Genomic DNA, 21,721 nt, shown 5'->3' on the forward strand with positions numbered 1-21,721 from the left:
CAATTACCTAACCTATTTTTTTAAAAATATATTTGTAAAATCCATCTAATGTCTGAATTTAAAAAATATATATATTATATTTGTTAACTGTTTAAGGAAAATTTTTGCAAAATACCCCGACAACGTTTCAGCTACTAGGACCTCATTACCATGAGCCTAATCCTAGTAAGCCACATACACACCTGTTCTTCGTATCGCATATACTAGTAAGTCAGATGACATCATGGGAGAATCACATTTCCCCCAAGAAGCCCACCACAACAAACATCGCACATGCTAGAAGAAACAGGATCAGGATATTTTATGCTAAATTTACGGCTGCCTGTATGCAGTTATAGGCAAATCATTAAAAGAGCGCTCTAATATACAATGATTTCTCCTACCATGTACCCTAACATACAATTTAACATAACAAGTAAAATTTCGATTCGTCTATATATACCCAACAAAACTCAGAAACTGTCATACGCGAGAGCTAATATTTTGCAACAACTGTAATTACCCAACACTAGCAACAAGAACAAAAAAAAATATATCAATTATTTGTATAATATTAATTAGTAACTTTAGATATTATTAATTATTAGTTTTCAGTTGTAATTAATTTTAAAAAACAATTAATAACATGTTAGGTGATGATAACCAAGTGCAAAAAGCATTGCATTTTTTTTTACACACAAACAAAACACCACATAGTTCACAAAACCTCTAACAGATGGCAGATAGTTACATGGTTCTAGTTAGGATGATTTTTGGGTTGTTGGATTGGGGTTGAAGAAGACTATTTGTTGTAGTGACCACAGTATTGTTTTTTTTTGTGTGTGTGTGTTTTCTGTTCTCTTACGAGAATTAATATAGGTTGTCATAGAACCCTCCAATTCATGACTTAGGAAAAATCTGTTTGGTGATTCATCACGTACACCTATATGTGAGAAAAAGTATGAATAGTGGTAGTGTTGCCAGATGTAAACAGAGGGCAATAGACCCCCCTCATAAAAGGCTACAGTAAAAACCCACAGTGTCGCCAACACTAGGCCCCCAACAGTATTGCCAGACATAAAAAAATACATGGACCCCTCAGGTCCTTTGATAAAAATTTACAGTGAAAAAACCCAGTAGGTTAACAACACTGTCAATCTACGGTAGTGTTGCCAGATGTAAACAGAGGGCAATAAACCCCCCCCTCATAAAAGGCTACAGTGCCCCCACAGTGTTGCCAACTCTGCCCTCAAAATATACATCATAAAAAACTACGACGAGCGCCACAACCTTGGTGATTTTTTCGGGTAAGGAGTTGGCAACACATGCCTTACGAGACAAATCCATTAAGGCGATCGAGCCCCACTTCCGGTTTGTGAACTCTCAAGCAAAATTGCCAGCTCCTTGCTTTAGGTTAGATTAGACCAACAAAAACCTTGGTGATTTTTTCGAGTATGGGGTTGGCAACACTGCGAGCCCCACCGAGCCCCAATTGATGACTTGATACCCGGACACTAGGTCTACTTTCCTGTTTTAGCAGTTTTAAGAAACCTGATTTGGGGGGGGGTTACAAATGCCCTTTCTGCTCCCGTCAAGTTACGCCTATGACAAACAGGAATTCAAAGTAAAAGACTGTCCCGACTAAATAGGGAGACACGTCTGATAGATTTACAATTGGGAAAATCATAATTAAGCGTGTAATTGAAAACAACCTATTTTCATATATTGCAGCTCTACTTTTTCTGCAATGTGGATCAAGAACTGGGGACGTGGAGAAGCACAACACTCCACGTAACCAATAGTCACGTGACCCTGTTTGCTTTCCTGTCATGTTGACCTTCGCGTGGAACACATTTCTCGGTGTTAAGACAGGCAAAATCACCCGATCATCGAAGGGTGCAATATGTGTTGCCTACCCTCCTGCATTACTTGCTCCTATTAAAGCCTTATGGGGAAGAACTTTTTTCCATGACTGTACCTCTATACGAAGGCCACTTTCCTGTCATCAATAACAAGGACTCACCTATACTACGACTTCTTTCTGATAACATTCTGGACAATAATGGAATAACGAAAATTATATAATTACTAACCATGTCAAAACTAAATGATATTCAGAATAAATAATAATTAAAGAATAGATTTGGATTGTTATTTACAAATTATAGAAATCTGAAAGTGCAAGTATCCAAGTTATTAGGTATCAATCTCCTCTAAATACAGAATTATAGAAAGTAATTAACGTCAGTAATTAACAAATCTTCCTGGTCTATTGGAGTTAAGGTGCCGATCACCTGGAATTGCAGGGCAATGACCAAAAGATTGGAAGAAGGAATAAGTTAGAGAGCAACGGGTGGTGTGGGGTCTTTTGTCTTGAGTCTTGGAACGAGAAGCAACTGGAGAGATTGACCGATCCAGCACGGACTGGTTCTAAGAGCTGTTGCAGGGTATCTCATCATCGGAAGCAGACAGGTATTATCCTATTTCAACCATGTTGATCTAGACTTGAATTACTTGTCTTTTGAAATTTCTAATGCGCGTAGTCAACCTCTCGCTTATTACCATTAAGCAATCTGCCAGGGGCGAGTGCTCGAACAATGAGGATGAATGAATAAGCGAGCTACATCACCCACCAAAGTGGTTAAGGTTGTTGGTTCGATCCCACGTTCCTTGTAGACATAGGCGGAGTTCTGGAGGGGTCAGGGGGGCCTGCCTCCACCCCAACTTAAAAAAAAATTAAAAAAATTACACATGATTAAGTTCAGTTACTACATTTTTGTTATGAAGCCATACAGCAAATCTTGACGTTTGGCATGATGTCATGTGCGGTAATTGCGCCGCAATAGAGGGTCTTAGACGATTCAATTGATGTGATGTGTACAGTTTGAAGAAAGAAAAACGTAAAATGACTATGTGTTGAGTCAACAGTTACTGCTGAGGCACCAAAATAACTTTTCAATTTAATTTTTCTAAAATTTCTGAAGCTTACTATTGTACCGTAACTTTTTTAAAGTAATACGAGTATTGTATCATTAAAAAATTAATGAAATGCAAAATGCAATAATCGTACAGTTTTGCTTATTTTAAAACTGAAAACCAATATACTAATTAATATTTGTTTACTTAAGGGAGGAAATTTAACATTTTCAAATCTAAAAGACCTAGAACTCAATGTTTTTAAGTTGTTTTTTTTTCAATTTCCGGGGGAAGGCCCCTGACCCCTTATAAACTAGGGGATATTCAATAACCCTCACTTACATCATATGCTTCTCCCAGAGTCTGGCCCCCCAAAGCAAAAGCTCAAACTCCGCCAATGTTTGTAGAACATTACGTGGTGGAGTTGCGGGTTGTTGAAAACACGAGAGGCGGAGATAAGAACACAAATTACTGTAAGCAAACAGGTTGATAATTGACTGAATCTGTTCGAGAAAGAACGGATAAATTCCGACCTGTATCAAATTCTGGAAACGGACAAGGTGTTACCTTCAGACTTCCAATCAAGTCCGATACAAAAGGGAAACGTTACCTGTGGGGTCCAAAGGAGCCAGACACGTGTACGTGACAAGATACATGGATATCCATTGGACGTTCATGGGGGATATCCCGTCCTGGATATCCAGAGGATCTCCCGTCCTGGATATTCAGAGGATCTTCAGTATGGGTCTTTGTCTCGCTCGCCATGCCAGTTTGCATATGCTTACCCATGATGTACTGAAGAATAAGCTCAGATTCGCTGCATAATCTGCTTATCATGGATATGCGTGTGAATTAAGTAGGTGTAGACGTGCGTGTGAGAGAGAATGAGGGAGAGAGGAGTAAATGTTTTAACCATGTATACGCACGAGATGTTTGATATACGTAAATCTAGTCCAGGAATGTTCTTTTCGTATCCGAAATATCTGTGAAAAATCAAGACATTGTCCAAATTACGCCTAATTTTATTCCAGAATATATCCTTATGCACAATCAAATAAAACATTCAGATAATGTCCTGTTGACGTGAACAACTAGTGTAAGAAACATACTGTATACAAATGTAATCCAAAATGTACAAAAATATATCCTTCCTGGATATCCTATCATGATTTACTGCAACCGAATTGTCAGTTTCTGTAATATAGGCGTATATGTCCTTTAGATGGAGGTCCGCACGCCGTTCTCCAAGAAGGGGAGGAGCAAGATATTTATTTTCTCGGGGGGGGGGGAGCAAACAGGGTATATTTGACCCACAATAGCGTCTCCCTCACAAAAACATTCCTTCACTTTGAAGTTATCATGCTCCTGCAACGGCATTGTAGTAATTAACATGAATTACTGTAACTGAAATGAAATAATATGTGTGAAATGGATAATTTTAGGTTGACATTAATTTTCCAGGAGGTGCGTGCTCCCCCTTGCCCCCTTCCGGACGTTCATGACTCCGTGTAACTGTTACCTTGGAAAATACTTTTTTTCACAAAATGCTACTGCTGCCCTTTTGAACTATTCTCGGCCATTGTCGTCTACACAGCTTCCAACGATTACCTCATTTGTCAACAGTGAAGTTATCAACAATAGGATTTCTACAGCCAACAAAGTTACGAGATTCTTCCATAAGAATTATAACACCATTAAGCCTTGTTTCCATGATATGATAAACTCAATATGCTGACCAAGGCAGTAATTTATTTTATTATAAAACATAAACTAAACGTAACGTTTCAACCTTCTAGCAAAGGTCTTCTTCAGTCTATGTACCAAGTACAAATGTAACAAGGTACAAAAACAGGACGATATATATACACAAACATTACTCCCCTCCAGACTATTAGAAAGTTGTTCTGGAACATTCTAGCAGGTTGCTTTCCCTTGTCAACTGTACTTTCACCTAAAAGGCTAAACATATTTACTTCCATCTAGAATGTAGTTGGACTCTTTATCTCATGCTCTTTTTCCTTCATTCTTCTTCCTTCTTCTCTCCTCTTTCTCTCTTGTCCTTTCCACTCTTTCTAACACCTTCTTCCATTCTGTGTTTATCTTCAGTCCCCCATTCCAGTTCATTGTGTCTTCTTCACTTTTCTTCTCTATTTTCTTGGCCTCCTTCCATTTTCCATAAGAAGTGTCAGAACTTATCGCAAAAAAGATCTCATGAAATAAGTTATCTCCAGTTTCAGTCACTGTGACTGTTAACGCCTGTTTTCATTGACCACTTTATGCACACTAATCGGGACTGGGCCTACAGAGGCACCACTACCTGCCTCCACCCGGAAGCCCTTTATTACAAGGCGACAACATTACCACTACGCTATCGGGGAGGACTGTTGAGGATCTTGTATAAATTGGACAGTTCCGAAAAGGCAGTTTCGTTCAAAATTTTAATTGTAACTCGAAGCTTTGCCACGTGCCAATTTAAAAGTTATCAAATGCCTGAAAATTGATTACTTTACTTTAAACGCTGCAAGAACATTAAATAAACATGCGATTTTTCAAGGGAAAAACACCTGCTACACTTATAATCCATTCAACAAACAGACACACTACATGTTTTTCACGGATTTATCCAGGCAGGGAGCGCTGTATCAATAACAATCTGCCACGGGTTATTGTTTCTGGCGCTTTGAGCGATCCGATGGCCGACACGGAACGCTGTAAATATTTGCCCTCATCAGCCACTACGTGCCTTCGCTGGAAAAAGCTATACGGACAGAGTTTGCACTCTGCGCAAGCGCACTTCGGATTTCGCAGGGACCGCTACTCAGTGGTGCCACACTCTGGCGATATAATTTCCCTTTAAAGATGGAAAATTTCCTTTTCTGCCCATTTTTGCCCTGCATATAAGAAATCATAATAATAGTAACAACAACATTAATTATAATTAGGAGCAGTAATTTTGTTGGACCATGATTCATGCATGAAAATTGTTAAAAAATTAGTCACGCGGCTGATCTCTCAGGTTCTAAAACTGGTCAGCATTGGCGGAGGGCCACGTGGGAACATGCCCTTCCCAACAAGGATGACCATGTATTGGGTTGGCCCATAAGTTCTGGCGTTTTTTTAAGTGAAAATTTTGCGTGAAAAATAAAATGTGTTGGCAATGCGTTTTATGTTATTCGATAGAGAATTATGTGTTCTACAAAATAGTGTGTTTAGTTTTTTTATGCTGATATACTTTTTGTTCTTTTCAGGTCATTATAATGGAGTGTCAAGTCGACAAAAAAAAGAGCATTTTCGACACCTTCTGCTTTTTGCATTTAATCGAGGTGCCAAAACCACAGAAGCTGCTCGAGAGATTTGTGAAGTGCATGGCGAAGAAGCGATGCCTCTTAGGACGGCTCAAAATTGGTTTAAGCGATTCAAAGACGGCAATTTCGACTTCAAAGACATGCATCGCACCGGACGCTCCGTTCAGTTCGATGAGGAGCGACTGAATCAGCTTATTCACGAAGATCCACGCCAAACGACGAGGGAATTGGCAGAGATAATGGAATGCTCCCACAGTACCATAGAGCGTCACTTTCACTCGATGGGAAAGGTTCAAAAGTTGGGCGCATGGGTTCCGCATGCTTTGAACGACAACAACAAAAATCATCGAGACACGATCTCCGCCGGTTTGCTTGCCCGTCATCGGTCAACTCATGGACACAAGCAGCGATTCCTCTACCGAATTGTTACCGCCATACACTTCACAAATCTCTCGAGCAGCTTCTGTGGCTTTGGTACCTCGATTAAATGCAAAAAGCAGAAGGTGTCGAAAATGCTCTTTTTTGTCGACTTGACACTCCATTATAATGACCTGAAAAGAACAAAAAGTATATCAGCATAAAAAACTAAACACACTATTTTGTAGAACACATAATTCTCTATCGAATAACATAAAACGCATTGCCAACACATTTTATTTTTCACGCAAAATTTTCACTTAAAAAAAACGCCAGAACTTATGGGCCAACCCAATATTATAAAAAGTACTGATGTCCTCCAGAGGCGATTGAGTGCCAAAACTGGGGGGAGGGGCGAGGACAGTTTACATTATCTTGGTGGACAAGGCTTAGCATTAAAAGAGTACAGTGTGGGGCAGACAGTGGCAACTACCCTCTACGCCCCCCCCAACAAAATCGCCGCCACTGTTGTTATTATTTTCCATATGATAAAAGAAAAAACATAGTCTAGTACAAATGCATAAATCGGGACTAGATTTACTAGTCAAATAAAGTGGCACCGGGATTCGAATCCGGTACTTGTTAATTACAAAGCAATAACGTTAACTGGTTAACTGATGCGACCAAGAGAAAGTACTGCACGTCATATCTTTCCGAACTTTGTGAAAGTTTCTCCTGAGGAATGAAATCTCAAACACATCTCTTTCTTTCAGTAAATTATTGTAAATGTAAAGAACATAGAACTACATCTATTTCACACTCATGGTCTCGTAGTATGATCAGAGGGTTATGAGATCGTTTCCTGGTTGAGGTACACTCACCAGCAATAAAAATTGAACACCTATATCCTGAGATACTGGCTTCCTTGCAATGCGTTATGTGGGTTGCATAACTATGAAGCGATATCAGAACTTCCTACTGAGAAATTGCTATTGAATTGCCTAACGAAATCACGTAAGCATCTAATACTATCAATATACGAAATCTAACCTGCCTAACTTATTTACAAGTTCATTTCTGCTATTAAAAGCATATACAGGGTGCGAATTAAGCTTTTGCTCTTGGAAGGAAGCCCATTCAGTGGCGTACTTGTGAGATCATTTTGGAAGGCAGATTCTTTTGGGTATGCAAAATTGTACCACTCACTAAACTTAAATAATGCCTTGCGGTTCTAAATACTTTAGAACATTGATTCTAGTCTAGGTCATTAAATCTTACGATGATATTTGAACATAATTTAGAGACACTTGCTATACAGTTGAACATATGTATGTCAAATTCAAGAGAAAATAATACGTATAAATGAGAATTACTTACAAATTAGTTAACATGTCATATTATTAAAATACTGCAATTGTATCTATTTTTAGGAACAAGATACACGTAATGCAGGTCATTTCTGTCATAAAGTGGTAAATTAACGAATCTAAAAGATTCATTCTTACGTACACTACATTTGCCACTTTATATCGAACACTTTGATGCTGAAATACTACAGTAGATACTATAGTTTTATAGTTTTACTATCGAATTTTAAAAGAATTCTCTAAAATAGCATTTCTTTTACTAATGACTGTGGTAAGTGTGGTATAAACTATGCCTAAATATGCAGCTATTTCAGTTTTAGTTTCATGTAGATTAGCGTCCACTTCCCGTACAAATTTTACTTTCTGGTCAAGCGTGTAAGTTTTCCTCTTTCTGTTGTCCATGCCCGACCCGTAGAAACTGAAAACTGTCACTTCTCTGACATTGTTGTACCTTGGTTACGTACAAATCAACTGTATTTTATGAAACTTAATACAAATAACACAAAATTACGTATAATGTATTACATACACACAGGGGCGCCGACTTGTCAAAATTATTGGGGGTGCTCTGTTCCCTGAAATAAATTAATGAATGACTCGCTCTCTTCCTTTTTTAAGTTTTGGCCTCAGTGTTCGGAATCTCGTAAAAGCCCATGAATTCCTTAAAAATATCAAAATTTGTATTCACAGTTCGAATGCAGAATATTAATTGTCCATGGATGGCTATGTCACAAGTTTCGTCAACCATAATAGCAAAATATTCACGACTTTTAATATCTGCTACCACGGAGCGCAAAACAGATCTCCCTAATATATCAATGATCTCGTTCTGAATGTCATGTGAGAGCCATTTGTAGCCCGAACACCCCATCCACTCTCCTAGTTCATGCACATCGTCTTTTGAAACTCTTTTTAGTAAAAATTTTAACAATACTTATAATTACATACTTAGTATATAGTAATAAGTCATGTGTTTTGCTGTCTCTGGTCATAGCCCCCCCCCCAAAGTTGATGGTTTAGCGGTCTCAGCCCCCCAAATTGATGGTCTAGAACATTTCAAATGTGTATTTAAAGTTAAGTTCATGTGGCACAATTCAGAGTAAACTTTACAAGAGAAGCAAAATAATACATTAGATCCTCTTCAGCAAAATTATTTGGGGGGCTCTGTCACCACATCGTTAACATTGGGGGGCTCGAGCCCCCCCAAGCCCCATGAGTCGGCGCCTATGCATACACATAAGGTTTAATTAACACGTTTTAATATTATATTTTGGCGGGACCTACAGTAATTTACGTATACAACAGAATTACTCAGAAGTGCATTACGTTTAAAGCAGTCTCAATCGTATTTACATTCTAAAAAAATCCAAACTCATGCACAAAGAGAGCTATCGAACTTGTAACACCGAGTTTCTAACGCTAAGTTCAAACTTAACGTCTACCTAACCTACCCACAATTTTCTTGTGAATAGTCGTAAAATATGAGCACTATGCCATGAAAACGTAAGTGGACAACAGCCTGTCGTTGTCTCGGCTCGGTGAGGTTGGTCAGTTTGCAGAATCGTGTCCTTCTTTAATCCGCAAGGCAGCATACTTTTCAGCAGGAAAATCTTTGATGGCTGAACCATTAAGGGACACGAATGATCTTCCAATTGAGTTCGTTACATAGTTAAAAAAAAAGGTATACAATGTACTTTCAATTCAGTTTTCTTTGAGGGGGATAAAAAAATCCCTGGCCGGAATAAAGATAATTTGCTTTTGCCGGGGATAAAATGCGGGATTCCCGCCATCCTCCGTTAATTCGCACACTGCATACGAGTAGGTTAGGTACGTTAGGTTTGGTTCTGTTCGCATATCTCTCCAAGTTGCTAAAGTAGCCGCTATCCGCTGGTCTATATATATATATGATCTTAATATTCATTCCCTGGGTCCGTTTGAATTGAGGACTGGCCTTGGGTTTGCGTGTGATGCGTGCAAACCAAGCTACACGAGTAATAATGTAAACACCTACCGTTTTTGCACGAACATGCCCTCATAGATCCTACTGCGACAGACCGTGAAGGCTTATGCAGTTCACGAATCACTGAAAGCGATTTCCATCTACGGTCGTGCCAATGGCCGCCTGGGTGCTAGAGTTTCTTCTACAAGAAAAGTTCTACAACGAAAGACCTTCGTCTAGTGCTGGCATGCATCCAAGGGGTTCTGCAAAATAGAAAACGTGCTTTAATTGTTTTCATTACGAACACTTGTCAGCACTGGCGTACGCAGGGGGGAGCTGATGGAGTTACCCTTCCAGAAATTTGAGGAAATCAATACTTTCAAATGAAAGAAGCGAGAAACACAGAAGTGGTAAATAGGAAGAACTCACCGACGATCATTTTTGTCTTTGAACAATTTATAAACCGAAGGTTAAACACGAAATGTTTTAAAGTGATATCCACTTTTACAATTCCACTCCCCTTAGAAAAATCCTGCGTACGCCAGTGTTGTTCAGCAACATTACATTTTAATAAATTCATACAAATAGTCTTTTGATTATTATTCGCACTGATCATTGATTCTAAGCTGAAATACTGATAAAAGTTTTATTTTAATGATTTGCATACTCATTAGCTAGGTTATGGGAGCAACCACGTTGTGCCAAATCACTATTTCCACTGATACATTCTGACGGAAAACAATTAAACATGCGTACGTTAAAGATAGAATATCTAACCAATGATTGCACGCGTCTTCTCACGAAGCGTAAATACAGCAAAACCTCGTTAATCCGAACCCTGGACTTAATCCGGACAGGCAAAATATAAATAAATAAATAAAAGCAGAATGCAAGGTTTTAAATGTGGCTAGAAGTCAACAATCGCATTCGTCATATTGCTCCGTAACGGCTACGAATACCTACATCCAACGTCCATGGGAGAACTTCCCAAAGAAAAGGCAGTCAACCATTGATGAAATTCTGTTTCCAGCAGACTTTCAGCAAGAAGCCGCATTGACACAGGAATACCCTCGGTATATTCTCGTAAGAATCTGGTCACTATAATACGTGGCTGTACAAACGCGACACTTCCCACAACAAGACGCCAATTCCCTTTAAATACACCATAATAAACATGTTTTGTTGCTATAAACGGAGTTTTAGTGCACTTTCTACTGTTCTTTTAGGTTATTTCAGTTAATCCGGACTTTCGTTAAACTGGTCAACTTATCCCCCATTAGTCTGTATGTATGAACAAAACAAACATGTGAAATAGGACATGCAACAGATGTACGGCCATCGGCAATAAAAATGAGACACCTAGATCCTGAAATACATTGATGCAAGACGTTACGCGTGTTGCATACCTCTACCGCGATAAGTTGCAAGGCAACCTTACAATAGCGCTGATCCCTCTGGAGTCCACACGTGCATGCTAGAGCGGTCTCCCCAAAATGGCGGGTTGCCCAGACCGGCGGAATACCGTTACCTTCATAAAGGGTGTATCAAAAAGACGGTGGTATAGAGAAAAGAATAAATATTTGCAAGAGATTTAATCATGGAAATGAATACATACATTACACACGCTGAAGAGATAGGTAGGTTTATGTCTTGAATACGTTCCTGCAGTCGTCAAGGGACATCCTGCATAGCTCGACGTAACATGTCAACAGGAATCTGGGCGATTTCCTCACGGATCCTTTACACTCGACCTGATAGAACCAGTGATGTGCGTCTACGCGTAAACAACGATAGTCTACATTCTACACGTAGACTATGTTATACACGTAGATTACGTAATCTATGTAAACAACTTGGCGAAAAGTGATAACTTAGCAAAGAACGCCGTGGAATTAAAGAAAATTATACTGCGTATCAATTGCTGATGTGTGTGGAGAACTTTACATACTCTTTCTTTCAAATTCGAACAATTTCTCACCTAGGAAGAAATCTAACAGGAAATATTCTAGTTCTTTATGGGGAAAAGACCACTCTTGCCTCACGACTGCCATCTGTTGTTGTTTTTTGTATACTATTTATCTTCTTCCATACTTGATAATAGAAGAGAAGAGAAATTTTGTTGTAAATACGGTTCTTTTTATTTCGTTAGGAACCAATATAGTTGAAAATGTCACTTTCATTTCATGAAACCCTTGAAAATTAATTTTAATGCACTTTAGATTGTCTACGTAGTCTATGTAAACTACAACGCAATGTAATCTACGCGTAGATTACGTGTAGACAACGCATGTAGACGTAAACTTATAGTCTACGGCACATCACTGGCTACAACTGAAGAATCACCCAAGTAGTGTAAATTAGTTGTTTCTACGCCACACTTAGTAGGTATCGTCTTTTAGCCTCTTTTTTTATCAATTGAATATCAGTTTTTGACATATTTTAACAATTTTTTGTCGATGTTTTAGCGTTTAGCGATGTTTTAGTAAAATTTTCAATTTTCCTCTTTTTTTCCCACCTCACACTTGGTAGGTATGCATTTGTATTCTTTTTTTAATCAATTGAACATCAGTTTTTGACATATTTTGACACTTTTTTGTCGATGTTTTAGCGTTTAGCGATGTTTTAGTAAAATTTCCCTTTTTTCCCACCTCACACTTGTAGGTATATCACGATCTTACGTGATACAACTTAACCTATTCATTTTTTTTTGCTAAACTACACGGGAGCCTCTACGTGCTTTGACGCAGTAGACCCAAATAGACAATTCAACGCACGAAAGTGAGGCTCGGTGAGGTTCGCCTTAATGGTTCTCTCTTGTAAGGCATAAGCCTCATTTTCTCGCAGTGTTGCCAACATCTTACTCGATCACGATCTTACGTGACCTATCCTTTTTTTTACGATCTTCAGTGATATAACTTAACCTATCATTTTTTTTATTTGCGCATCGAACTAACTTACATTATATTTTATATAACCTAAAAAATGTGTTGATTTTTTTTTTAGTATGTGGCAATTTTTTTACGAATTTTTTAAAACTGTTCCGTCACCCTCTCGTTCTTCACGTCGTACGCGAAGGACTTCTCGGCGACCAGGATGACGCTGCACACGGTATCCTCGGGCAATGGACTGTTGAACTCGCAAACGATCTTGATGTTGGTTCGATTGTTGATAGGGGTAAAAAGACAGTTCTACGCCAGAAAATGATGCGTTTTTTGCAACCTTAACGGAAAATATCGTAAAGGCAAACGCGAAAGTGATAAGATAACTCTGTTTCCGGTCGCCATTTTGGATTTCCGAGCATAGGTTCTATTCATACTTTTTCTCACGTATAGGTGTACGTGATGAATCCGCAAACAGATTTTTCCTAAGTATTACCGTTTCCAAGATAACCCCACTTCCGGTTGCCATTTTGGATTTCCGAGCATAGATTCTATTCATACTTTTTCTCACGTATAGGCGTACGTGATGAATCCGCAAACAGATTTTTCCTAAGTCTTACCGTTTCCAAGATAACCCCACTTCCGGTCGCCATTTTGGATTTCCGAACATAGGTTCTATTCATACTTTACTCACATATAGGCGTACGTGATGAATCCGCAAACAAATTTTTCCTAAGTCTTACCGTTTCTAAGATAACCCCACTTCCGGTCGCCATTTTGGATTTCCGAACATAGGTTCTATTCACACTTTTTCTCACGTATAGGCGTACATGATGAATCCGCAAACAGATTCTTGCTAAGTCTTACCGTTTCCAGGATAACTCCACTTCCGGTCGCCATTTTAGATTTCCGAACATAGGTTCTATTCATATTTTACTCACATATAGGCGTACATGATGAATCCGCAAACAGATTTTTCCTAAGTCTTACCGTTTCCAGGATAATCCTACTTCCGGTCGCCATTTTGGATTTCCGAACATAGGTTCTATTCATACTTTTTCTCACGTATAGGCGTGCATGATGAATCCGCAAACAGATTTTTCCTAAGTCTTACCGTTTCCAAGATAACCCCACTTCCGGTCGCTATTTTGGATTTCCGAGCATAAGTTAGTAGATAGTAAATATGCCTTTGACCGCAACCCTGATTTTTTGACCTCTAAGAAAACTGCACGAAAACCTCAAAAACTCACTTTCTCTCCACGTTCCGCGCCTCATTTATTGCGCTGACGATGTTTCACAGCGCATGTTCGGTGAACAATGTATATAATTAATGTTTTTATCTTGTTTTCTTGTTTTCCATTTTTGTGTATATGTGTGAGTTATTCATGTGAAGTGCGTGGGAGTAAAGAAACTGCGGAACCTCCCGTATTCTTGATTACGGGAACTTACACCCACAAGTAAATTCGGGAACGTCCCGAGAGGTGGTAAATTCGGGAACGTCCCGAGAGGTGAGCCAGGCTCTTTGCTTGGGCGTTGCCACAAGAAAAGAACAGTCGTCATCAGAGAGTCGTCGTGAGAAGAACCGTGTTACACGCGCGCGGTTACAAGTGCGCTGTAGAGACATTCTACAGCCAAACAGACAGTCCTTCGTGTAGATTGTTTAGTTATTGTATAGTCCTTCGTATATGTGTATTATAGACATTAAATGTATGTATATATCGTCTTTGTGCGTCTGTTTCTTAACCAGACCCCGTGCGGGAACCGACGCATTTAGGATAATTCGGGCCAGGGTGGAGTTCAGCCAGTTAGCCAATGTAGTGCGGGGCTTTCTGGAAACTGACACTCAACAAATGGTCCTCCGGGCCGGATGCGTCGCAATTGTAGTATTCGTGCCGTATTCCGGTAGTTTGTCGTCGGGAAATCAACGAGCCAGAAGAAGAGTCAACGTGCCACACCCTCGGTCCGCCATATGCGTTTAGCGTCTCTTGTACGACGAGTCAACATGGAGCAGTTACAGGCGTCAAAGACAGTCCTCAAGCGGGAAGTTACTCGGATTGAAAACAAGTCAGCTTCACCAACGCTGGAAAGTGCGACACTTCAAGTCTACATAGACAAGGTCCTTCAATTAAGTGCAGATTGTAGTGCATTACTTGTGAATCTCGCTAAACAGTGCGAAGAAACATTGTTCTCTGAGTACTACGATGAACTGAGTGCGGTGCAAGACAGATTAGAGTTTTTGTTGGGCTCCCTGTACCAAAAACAGAAGGAAGCCGTTTCTCCCGTTGTCGCGGTCGCGGTGAACAGTGATGCGAAAAGTGACGTTCGGTTACCAAAACTGACATTACCAGAATTCAGTGGTGACATACATCAATGGTTGTCATTTCGGGACTTATTCGTGGCATCGGTTCATGACAACAAACACCTCAGTGGCGCTCAGAAGTTGCAGTACTTGAATTCGGCATTACAGGGTGAACCGTCATTATTAATTCAGTCCATCGCTATAACAGATGCAAACTACGATGAGGCGTGGAATCTGCTAGTTTCGCGGTACCAAAACAAGAGAGAGATTGTGAACAGCACGATTAATCGCTTGGTTAATCAACCTTGTGTGCCATCACGCTCGGCTACAGGGTTACGCAAGCTCATTGACGTCACTTCTGAGTGTGTGCGTGTGCTGAAGGTTTTGGACATCCCTGTAGAGGCTTGGGATGCAATATTAGTCTTTCACACCACCGACAAGTTGGATGCAGAATCTAGGCAACAGTGGGAACTTTCCCTGAAGAATGCAGAAGTGCCCAAGTTCGAGGACCTGACTACGTTCCTGGATGTGCGTGCCAGAGCTCTTGCAGCGTCTACGGTGACCTCCAGCCTCCCAATGTCTAGCAAACCCCCTCCCAGGGCCACTGATCGTCAAGTGAAGAAGAATGTGAATTCGTATCACACAGGTGCTGAAACTGTGTGTCTTAAATGCCGCGGACACCACAGGTTGCATACTTGTCAGAAGTATCAACAAATGTCGGTGCAAGAACGGTACTATTTTGTGAAAAGCAATAATCTGTGCTACAACTGTTTAAAGTCGAATTGTAACGTCGGAAAGTGTACTTCGCGCACGTGTATGGTGTGCTTTAGAAAGCACCACACATCCCTTCACTTCTCTCCTAGTGAAAATCCCAGTTCTACGCAGCAAGTTACGTCCCACATCGCCAGCAAGAAGAAAGCCATTCCGTTGCAGGAAGTTCTCTTGTCTACAGCCACCGTGGGCGTTAGGGATAGACACAACAACGTGCGGCATTTTCGTGCACTCTTAGATACGGGCTCCGAGTGTACATTTGTCACGGAAGACTGTAGTCAGCAATTAGGCCTTCGAAAGAAACACATCAGTGTTGCCATATCCGGTATTTCAGCAACCGGTATCGGTACTTCTCGTTCCATGGTGGACCTACAGTTTAGGTCAAAAGCGGGCAACGAAACGTACGCCACCAAAGCCATCGTTGTGAAGAAGATTACAAATAATTTGCCCAAGCAGCAATTCACTTTTGATCAACAGTGGACACACCTACATAACCTTGATCTTGCCGACCCGTCCTTCAACAAACCAGGGAAAATAGACATTTTATTTGGTGCGGATATTGTTCCCTTACTTTTAAGACCTGAGAAAGTCGCAGGTCCAGTAGGTACACCAACGGCCATAAGTACTTCACTTGGGTGGATTCTTATGGGCAGAATTAACGTTCCGCGCAATAAACGCGCAGTGTCATCACATCATGCGTCATGTAGTGATCTGGACGCTACCCTACAGCGCTTTTGGGAAATAGAGACTGTGCCATCGGTAAAACTGTACAACGAAGAAGAAAACTTTTGTGAACAACATTTTCGAAACACACACGAACGTGACATCGATGGTCGTTATGTTGTGAGATTGCCCTTCCGAGAACAAAGCGGTGTTCTGGGTGCTTCACGTCCTCTAGCGGTGCAGCGTCTCAAACAAGTGGAGAAACAACTCGTCAAGAATCCACAACGTCAAGAAAAGTATGCTGAGTGTATGCAGGAATACCTAGACTTGGGTCATATGTTCGTCATTCCGAATTCAGAATTACCTGTGTCCCAAGAAAGCAGTTGCTACCTCCCACACCATAGTGTCATCAAAAAGGACAGTTCCACAACGGCTTTACGGATCGTGTACGACGCCAGTGCGAAGACGACGACAGGAGTTTCCCTCAACGATAAGTTGCTTGTAGGCCCCAAGATGCAAGACGACATAATGCCTTTGTTGCTACGTTTTCGTACGTATCAAATTGCCCTTACTTCGGACGTTGTCAAAATGTTTCGACAGGTGAAAATACACCCAGACGATGCAGAATATCATCGCATTGTGTGGAGAAAGTCACCGAAAGAAGAGATACGAGACTTCAGATTAGAGAGACTGACGTTTGGTACGGCTAGTGCTCCTTTCTTAGCCACCAGCTGTTTACAACAGCTGGCCCGCGACGAAGAGGCAGACTTCCCTGAAGCAGCGGCGATTACATTGAGAGACTTCTTTGTAGACAATCTAGTGACTGGCAGTGATACAGTAAAACAAGCTATCGCGTTACAAAAACAAATAAGTGAACTTCTACAAAGAGGTGGTTTCGAATTGCGGAAATGGTGCTCGAACAATTCAGAAGTATTGAATGAAATCCCTGTACATTTGCGAGAAACGAACTTTGCATTGGATGTGAGCATAAATGAACATATAAAGGCACTCGGGATCGAATGGCATCCAGCGAGTGACGAATTCGCGATATCAGTGACGCAACCCGCAATTCGTGAGCAATTGACCAAGCGCATTCTGTTATCAGACATCGCGAAAATATTTGACCCCCTCGGGTGGATATCTCCAGTAATCGTCAAAGCAAAGATCTTCATGCAAACACTTTGGCAAGTTAAACTTGATTGGGACGATGTACTTCCACCAGAACTAGAAATTGCATGGCGAAATTTTCGGGCGGAGTTGCATACGTTGCAGGATGTTAAGGTGCCTAGGCGCATCGTGTCTTCAAAACCGCTAACGTGCGAACTGATAGGCTTTTGTGACAGTTGCGAGCGGGCCTATGCGGCCACTGCCTATTTACGTTCTACATACAGCGACGGAAGTGTTGAAGTGCATCTCGTAGCAAGTAAAACGAGAGTCGCCCCTCTGAAGAAAGTGACTCTCCCGAGACTCGAACTCTGTGCTGCAGTGTTACTCATACGGTTGCTGCAGACAATAAAGGAAGCTCTTCATTTGAACATTACAGAGATGCGTGCATTTACTGACTCTACAATAGTGTTGTGTTGGATAAACTCTTCTCCTTCTAATTGGCGTACATTTATTGCCAACAGAGTTGCTAAAATACACGACGTTCTCCCTGCAGAGAATTGGTTCCACGTGTGCAGTGAAGAGAATCCAGCTGATTTGGCGACAAGAGGAATTTCTCCCTCGACCCTGCTCGAACGTGATATTTGGTTCTTCGGCCCACAGTGGTTACGTAATCAGTCCTTCAATCCTACACGCACGGTCAACGCAGCAGCAACAGCTGAGGTTGAGAGAGAGAGAAAAAAGGGTCTTCTAGTATTACAGTCTTCGGTCGAGGTGGAGGAGTTATTAGTAAACAAGTATTCAAACTTATCAAAGCTCCAACGAGTAGCGGCTTGGTGCTTCAGATTTATGCATAACACCAAGCGAAGTGTTAATGAACGTCAGTTTGGACCCCTCTCAGCACGCGAACTTAATCACACGTTGCTTGTGTTAGTGAAACAAGCACAAATTACAGCATTCCCTACAGAAATAAAGCATTTGAAAAAAGGGAATCCTTTGCCTTCGAACAACCAATTACTCAATTTGACTCCTTTCCTGGACCAGGAGGGAATTCTGAGAGTAGGTGGACGTTTACACAATGCACAAATGACAATTGATAAGAAACATCCCATTCTGTTACCTCGTGAACATAAACTTACAGAGCTCATCGTGAAACATGAACATTTGAAACATTTGCATGCGGGACCACAATTGCTTCTCGCTGTCCTACAGCAACGTTTTTGGATTATACGAGGGGGGGACTTAATTCGAAAAATTGTGTTTAAGTGCAAAGAATGCTTTAAGGAAAAACAGTTGACAGCAACTCAACTCATGGGTAGTTTGCCAGCCCCTCGCGTCAATCCAGGCCGAGTATTTGCAAATACAGGTGTAGATTACTGCGGCCCATTTTCAATCAGGAGTTGCCAACTCAGGTCTTCAAAAATCACCAAAGGATACGTCGCTCTTTTCGTGTGTCTTGCAACCAAAGCAATTCACTTGGAAGCGGTAAATGATGCATCAACGCCTACATTCATTGCTGCATTACGTAGATTTGTGGCCAGACGTGGCAAACCTAACCAGATCTTCAGCGATTGCGGAACGAACTTCGTAGGGGCAAACAGAGAATTGAAAAAGCTACTTCAATTCATGCGACAAAAGGAACACGTCCAATCGATGTCAGATGTTACGGCCTCTCAAGGCATACAATGGAATTTCAATCCACCGGGAGCAGCACACTGGGGTGGAGTATGGGAAATTTCAGCGAAGGCAGTAAAATATCACTTGAAAAGAGTTATGGGCTCAACATTAATCACTTATGAACAATTCATCACGTTATTGACACAAATAGAGGCGTGTCTTAACTCGAGACCATTAACGGAGTTAAGTAGTGATCCAAATGACCTAACGGCACTCACACCAGGACACTTCTTAACCGGTGATTCGTTACTGGCTGTACCACAAGCAGACTTTACAACATCCACGTCGAATTGTTTGTCTAAGTGGCATTTGATCCAAAAAATGACGCAACATTTTTGGAAACGGTGGGCAACAGAGTACTTGTCCAGACTCCAGCAGCGGCCCAAGTGGATGGAGAAGAAGGAAAATCTACACATAGGAGATCTGGTGTTGTTGAAAGAACCTACCTCTCCACAGCAATGGAAGCTAGGAAGAGTAGTGAAAGTTCATCCAGGACCAGACAAGTTAGTACGATCAGTGACAGTGCGAACAGCTGATGGACAATACAGACGTCCAATTGTGAAACTTGCTCCTCTCCCCTATTCTAAGGAGACATAAGTGTACTACATTGAAATTATTGATTGTGGTTGAAATTAATATTTCAACGGGGGAGAGTATGTTCGGTGAACAATGTATATAATTAATGTTTTTATCTTGTTTTCTTGTTTTCCATTTTTGTGTATATGTGTGAGTTATTCATGTGAAGTGCGTGGGAGTAAAGAAACTGCGGAACCTCCCGTATTCTTGATTACGGGAACTTACACCCACAAGTAAATTCGGGAACGTCCCGAGAGGTGGTAAATTCGGGAACGTCCCGAGAGGTGAGCCAGGCTCTTTGCTTGGGCGTTGCCACAAGAAAAGAACAGTCGTCATCAGAGAGTCGTCGTGAGAAGAACCGTGTTACACGCGCGCGGTTACAAGTGCGCTGTAGAGACATTCTACAGCCAAACAGACAGTCCTTCGTGTAGATTGTTTAGTTATTGTATAGTCCTTCGTATATGTGTATTATAGACATTAAATGTATGTATATATCGTCTTTGTGCGTCTGTTTCTTAACCAGACCCCGTGCGGGAACCGACGCATTTAGGATAATTCGGGCCAGGGTGGAGTTCAGCCAGTTAGCCAATGTAGTGCGGGGCTTTCTGGAAACTGACACTCAACAGCGCAGAAAAGCCGGTACGAGAAAAAACACTTTCTCATCCTTGAAGTACGAATGCACCTTATCGTAATTTTTTCCAAGTCCGGGGACCATGTTTATATATCGTGACCTTTTGTAAACATCTCGGGAACGATGTGCCACACACGCACACACACGCGCGCGCGCCTCTCATTATTTCTGTATTGTGACGCAAGCAAACAAACAAATAATAATTGTTTTTTTGTTTTTTTTAGGATTCCTGGCCCCTATAACCCCGCCAGGAGTGCGTGGTGCCCAACCCAAAAAGGTTCTAACGGCTGCGGTTAGATAACCACACCTCTGTAGAGTGTCACGTGTTTTTTTCTCAAAGGTCCTATGGGACACCTCTGTTTGTCAAAAATTCGAGATATTTGCAATTTAACGCAGGACTTGGAAAAATTTTTCGGAAAATTGTTGGTTCCATGACGACCTATGTTTATTTTGGTATGGGTGGACAGAGGACACCGAGACTCGACCGACGCACTAAACCCGACCTCTACGACTATTCGTTCAAAAGTTACGACTGATCAAAGTTTTTTGGGGAGGGTGGGTGGGTTAACTTCTTACCCCTTGACCCCAGGACCACCAAAAACTTGGTACACGTATTCTACACATCCAAAATCGACAGGGGGTATCTAACGATACCGTATGGGGGTGTTTTTCGATATATTTTTTCGATAACTCTTACCATTTTCGAGATATTTGCAATTTAAGATTTTTTTAACGCAGTGGACTTGGAAAATTTTCGATTGATGAAAAATTGGTTCCATGACGACCTATGTTTATTTTGGTATGGGAGGACAGAGGACACCGAGACTCGACCGACGTACTAAACCCGACCTCTCTATGCGTACTCTACGTCACCAAAAAGAATAAAAAAAATCGACAAGGGGCAATTAAAGGTTCCAAATGACAATAGTTAGAGTTTCTCCAATCTAGTAAAGTGGATTGGTTGAAATATCCAAGGCGTATTTTGCAATTTTTTTTTCAAATATGAACACGTTAAAACTGAACTGAAAATAACATACCTGAAAATTCTATTCACAGTAGATTGAATTCTTGAGTTTTTTGTATTCGCACTCAAGAAATTCTATATAAATAACATACCTGAAATTCTATTCACAGTAGATTGAATTTTTGAGTTTTGTAATTACCCCAAGAAATTCTATATAAAATAACATACCTGAAAATTTGTATCGCTATTTACTAGACTTTTTTTGATTTCTGTGATTTTGGAGAAACAATGGCA

The 21,721-nt window shown here is 40.8% G+C and overlaps 2 protein-coding genes across 5 annotated transcripts in view; both read left to right on the forward strand.

Moving 5' to 3' along the window:
- Positions 1 to 21,721, forward strand: part of LOC145994004 (acetylcholinesterase-like) — a 476,238-nt gene that overhangs the window by 213,137 nt on the left and 241,380 nt on the right. The window lies entirely within an intron of this gene.
- LOC145994169 (uncharacterized) lies at positions 14,745 to 19,853 on the forward strand. Its single transcript, XM_083130264.1, has one exon. It carries the CDS (start codon positions 14,745 to 14,747, stop codon positions 19,851 to 19,853), a length of 5,109 nt encoding a protein of 1,702 aa, XP_082986390.1.

The sequence above is a fragment of the Lepisma saccharinum genome, chromosome 10, assembly GCF_977018435.1.
Source record: "Lepisma saccharinum chromosome 10, izLepSacc3.1, whole genome shotgun sequence".
Lineage (NCBI taxonomy): Eukaryota > Metazoa > Arthropoda > Insecta > Zygentoma > Lepismatidae > Lepisma > Lepisma saccharinum.

Coding starts and splice junctions, on each gene's coding strand:
- LOC145994169 (XM_083130264.1), top strand. CDS start 14,745: ATGGAGCAGTTACAGGCGTCAAAGACAGTCCTCAAGCGGGAAGTTACT.